Consider the following 5,000-nt stretch of genomic DNA (forward strand, 5'->3'; position numbering starts at 1 on the left):
CTATGTTCTTTTTTATTATCTACAATCTCATAATACAATTAGATGTATATGAGACTCCTAGTCCCCTCCTGGCAATGATAGACAGGTGCTGAGGAGGCTTTCCTTCCGACGTCCAGCTCTCACTTTTCTGGTTGTGATGTGTTCTTGAAGTTGCATGTTGTGCAGTGCATAGTTATGGTGTTCCCCTTTACATCAGGCTCCAAACTGTAGTCAGAGGCAGGATCTGGCCATGAACAACGAGAGGAAAGAAGATTTTTCAGCCTCCTTTTCGTCAGCATGACAAGCTCGTCGTCACTTTCCACATCTTCATTTCCTTTCTCAATATTTTTGTAGAAGAGCTTCTCTAATTGTGAGTAATGAGGCCTTTTCTTCATTTCCTTGTCTTTGTTTTGCGTGAGGTGTGGTGGGCGGTGGTGTGGTTTGATTGACGCGGTGACGCCACTCATAGACTTTGAGTGTTGCCGCATTATGTCCACCAATAAAAGTTAAGATTTTTGCCTTTTCTTCGTATTTTTTTAGGGAAAAAACTAATTCTGCTGATGTAAAACGCACGTGGTTAAGTACGGGACCTTTAGATGGCATTCAAACGGAAACCAGTGGGCGTTTCACCATAAAACTTCGTGAAATAATAGCTAACGTGCAGGCTATACCTACAACATATAATTTTTACACAAAAAAAACATTATTATTCATATTTTTTTCGGTCTCTAAACCGGACGCTCCCTTAACGCTCTTCTCTCTCACCACGATCATTTTTCAAGGCCATGATTAATTATGCAGAAATTTTGTCAATCTGCCTCGAGAACCGTAAAACACTTTCTTAAAATCACTTTGCGCTTTCCCCACGACTGTCTTCCAAGGACAAAGAGATGACTAGCGGAGTTTTTAAGAATTTCTGCAGTTAATAAAGAAGAAATCTTATCACTCTGCCTATAGAACCGTGAAAACACCTAGTAAAAAGACTCGTATCCATTAAAATAAAGCCTTTTTGAAATATACTCTCATTCAAATCAAAAGAAGGAAAGCTTCAAGAAAGGTTATCTATCTATCTATCTATCTATCTACCAAATCTCTCAATCTGCTACCTATCTACCACCTTAATCTACTCACTGCTCACCTGACACACGGTTCGACTCCCGCCAGAATGAAGTTGCTAAGACGCCGCTGCTCTAAGGCGGTTCAAAGCTTCCGGGGTCACGTGATCATCGTCATCGTCTTCTTCGTCTTCATTCTGCACGTCACTTCAAGGAAAAAAGTGAGTGTTAGCTTACGTTGGGGTGGGTTAGGTTAGGTTAGGTTAGGTCAAGTTAGGTCAAGTTAGGTTAGGTTAGGTTAGGTGGGCATTTGGTGAGGTTTGGTTGGTTTAGGTTAGATTGGGTTACGTTAGTTTGGGGTTGGTTAGATTGGGTTAAGGATAGGTTAGTTTGGGTTACGTTAGTTTGGGGTTGGTTAGATTGGGTTAAGGATAGGTTAGGTTGGGTTGACTTGGGTTAGGTTGGGTTAAGTTACTTTGAGCTAGTTTGGGGTGACTTTGGGATAGGTAAAGTTAGTTTAGCTTGCCTTGGATTGGGTTGGGTTGGTTTGCAAGTCTCCCCTTAAAATCACCGTGACAATCCTCGTTTTCTTTCATTTCCTTTCTAAATATACGAGTCTACCATTGTTTTTCTTCTCAAATTTCACCTGTCACTACTCCCTCACAACACCTAAATCAATTCCCTTTAAGAAATACCTAAATAAAACCCACATCCCATTTTCTGTACCCAACCAATCACCGCTCACAAGTCCCCCCTTTTATAGGAACCAATAGAAAATGGGAAGGTGGAGACAAAAGACGCGTTCCCAATAGACTTTGAGGAGCCGAGGGAGGAGCTGGCCCAGTCCATTCCACCACCACCTGACCCACCACCCCGCTCCTCCCACACCCTCGCACTGGGACCCTACGATGACTGGGTGGAGGTGAGCTAATGGAGTGTTGGTTGCTATTTTGGTTGTTAATTTGGTTGTTAATTTGGTTGTTATTTTGGGGTGTTGTTTGAGGTGTTGTCTGGGGTGTTTGCACAGAAGGTATCATTAGAGACTTTAGTTTTTTGTTGCTGTTTGTGTGTGTGTGTGTGTGTGTGTGTGTGTGTGTGTGTGTGTGTGTGTGTGTGTGTGTGTGTGTGTGTGTTATTGTACCGTGTATTGGTTTGTATGGTTGTGTTATAAGTTAGAGGTGTGTCAGTGAGTGGCTAACTCTAATCATCTCTCTCTCTCTCTCTCTCTCTCTCTCTCTCTCTCTCTCTCTCTCTCTCTCTCTCTCTCTCTCTCTCTCTCTCTCTCTCTCTCTCTCTCTCTCTCTCTCTCTCTCTCTCTCTCTCTCTCTCTCTCTCTCTCTCTCTCTCTCTCTCTCTCAGGCCAAAGGTTCGAACCGAGAGTTTTTCCTATACTCAGCATATCTGGACAAGCGGGCAACCAAGGGCCAGGTGATCATCGTGGCTATTGTCAAGAAAAGGAAATCGGTGCGTATGTGTGTGTGTGTGTGTGTGTGTGTGTGTGTGTGTGCAATAGACACAACCACCACCAAAATCAACACCAACACAGATGCAACCAAAACCAAACAATGAAACCAAGACACACACCTTCGCACAACACACACACAGACACAGAGCTGCACAAACACTCCACCAAACACACAGGTAAGCCACGTGACACACCTGGACTCCGGATCATTCACAGGTGAAATTCTGCACAATATGGAGCGAGGGAACCACCACAGAGGAGAAAGGAAGAGTCAAAGTTATACACGAGAATTGGAACCTTCCGTACACAGCAGCCCTGATTATTTGCAACATTCCTCAAGGCTCCAAACCAACACACGTGGCCCTTACCTCCTTCCCTGACACGATACTGGTGGTGCAGGACATGGAGGTGAGGAGGAATGAGGGGCGTATGAGTGTGTGTGTCAAGCCATTGCACTATGACTACAACAGGGCCCTATGGCTTGTAGAATTCATTGAGTTCTATAGACTTATGGGAGTGGACAGGTTTATCTTCTACAACCACACCATGGGCCCGAGTATAGACGCTGTGGTGAGGCATTACGTGGACAACAACGTGGTGACCCTCCTGCCGTGGGCCCTGCCGGTCCCCACGCAGAAGGAAATCAGGACTGAGGGGATCTTTGCGGCTCTCAACGACTGCAACCTTCGCTCCGTCAACCGCTTCACCTTCTCAGCAATGGTGGACTTCGATGAGTTTCTGGTGCCGAGGAAACACGACTCCCTCATCGACCTTCTGGACACCTACGGCACCAAGGACAGCAACTATGTGTTTCAGGTGACTTCGTGACCCTATTTAGAAACACTGCTCTCTCACCACGACAGTTTTCCAAGGACACAGAGGCAACTACACTTATTTTCAAGACAGTTTCTCCTTTCAGTTAACCAGAAATGTTGCTAATCCATCACCAGAACCATAAAATACCCTAAAAAATACACAAGTATCTTCAATTGGAGCCTTTGGAAAGCAGTGATGGTGAGAGAGCAAAAAGTTTAAAAAATACAGACCTGTGTGTCCAGGTGTTCTGAGATGGTCCATTCTCTCCTCGTGACTGTTCTCCAAGGCCACAGAGATGGTTAGCCAGGTTATCAACAGTGTTTCCTCTATTGATTCTGTAGAAATCTTATTAATATGTCAATAGAATCCATGTACCTTCAGTATGACCATTTTCCAAGGCTACAGACATGATTAGCCAGATTCTCGTGAGTGTTTCTTCTGTCAATATTATCGAAATCTTGTTAACCTTTCACTGGAACCTTTGAAATTCTGTGTCACCTCACCATGACTATTTTCAGAGACCATAGATCATTATTACCCAGGTTTTCAAGAGCGTTTCATCTCACAATACCTACAGAACCTTGTTGATCAGTCACTATTTTTTTAATAGCACCGTACAAACACACTTCAACGAGGAGAAACACCAATGCTAACCTGCCTGACCACTGTGACCCGTGATGAGAGAGCGAAGCGTCTCGAAACACCGAAACGAGTGGATGAGACTAACACGTATTCTGAAACGCTTTGCTCTCTCACCATCACTGTATTCCAAAGGCTGCAGTTGAAGATACTGTGTTTTTTATGAGTATTTCTATGGTTCTGGTGATGGATAAGCAAGATTTCTAGTCTATTAAAGGGAGAAACAATCTTGAAAACCCATCTGTTTGTCTCTGTGGTCTTGGAAAATTGTAGTGAAGGGAAGGCGTTTTAGAATGCAGGGGAAAGACACAATGAACTTTACATCCCAACATCAAAAAAACATCCAAGCAAACCACACATGCCTTTACAGAACGTCTTCTTCTACCTGTACTGGGAGAACGACACAACAGCGGCATACGACAGGCTGACCCAGGAAGGAATATCGCCCATGGAAGGTCCTGCTGAGCCCTACCTTCTCACGGCCTTCAAGACACGCCGCCTCGCCAAACCACACAAGTCCGGGGTTCGCTCCAAGTACATCGTGAGGCCTGAGAGGGTGATGGAGCTCGGGAACCACAACGTTTGGGAGTACATAGGTGAGAAAGATTGAGGTAACCAGAGAACTAGTCATCAAGGAGCTTTAATCTCTTCAGTACCATGACGTGTTTTCATATGTATGGTTACTATATGGTGATTTTACAGGGCTTGAGAAACTTATGTGGGAGATTGAAATAGTGAAAACTGTGGCCATTAATCTTCTGACCACCATAGACCCTTCCTAATGTCAATAAAATCGTGTAATCATACCCAAAACACTAAGCAGAAATGCGTCCCAGTACTGAAGGGGTTCAAATACTGAAGACTTTAGCCATAAATCTTCTGACCTCCATAGACCCTTCCTAATGTAAGTAAAATCGTATAATCTTACCCAAAACTCAAGGTAAAAATGCGTCCCAGTACTGAAGGGGTTAAAGGAAGATTAGATACATGTATGGATGGGATGATAGATGAAATTAGGCAGCTTTGCTCACACAGGGACCGCCACG

General features: G+C 44.1%; 2 protein-coding genes across 2 annotated transcripts in view; one reads left to right on the forward strand and one right to left on the reverse strand.

Annotated features, from left to right (window-relative positions):
* Window positions 1-1,234, reverse strand: part of LOC123514776 — a 55,424-nt gene extending 54,190 nt beyond the window's left edge. Inside the window, exon 1 of the mRNA XM_045272938.1 lies at window positions 1,118-1,234. The gene's annotated coding sequence lies outside the window, so the exon portion shown is untranslated. The remainder of the gene's footprint in view (window positions 1-1,117) is intronic.
* LOC123514773 overlaps window positions 1-5,000 on the forward strand; it is a 12,409-nt gene that overhangs the window by 4,884 nt on the left and 2,525 nt on the right. Inside the window, exons 2-6 of the mRNA XM_045272924.1 lie at window positions 1,144-1,255; window positions 1,798-1,956; window positions 2,394-2,498; window positions 2,716-3,315; window positions 4,325-4,550. Coding sequence (XP_045128859.1) covers window positions 1,145-1,255; window positions 1,798-1,956; window positions 2,394-2,498; window positions 2,716-3,315; window positions 4,325-4,550 — 1,201 coding nt within the window. The 5' untranslated portion in view covers window position 1,144. The remainder of the gene's footprint in view (window positions 1-1,143; window positions 1,256-1,797; window positions 1,957-2,393; window positions 2,499-2,715; window positions 3,316-4,324; window positions 4,551-5,000) is intronic.

This window comes from Portunus trituberculatus, chromosome 5 (genome assembly GCF_017591435.1).
Source record: "Portunus trituberculatus isolate SZX2019 chromosome 5, ASM1759143v1, whole genome shotgun sequence".
Lineage (NCBI taxonomy): Eukaryota > Metazoa > Arthropoda > Malacostraca > Decapoda > Portunidae > Portunus > Portunus trituberculatus.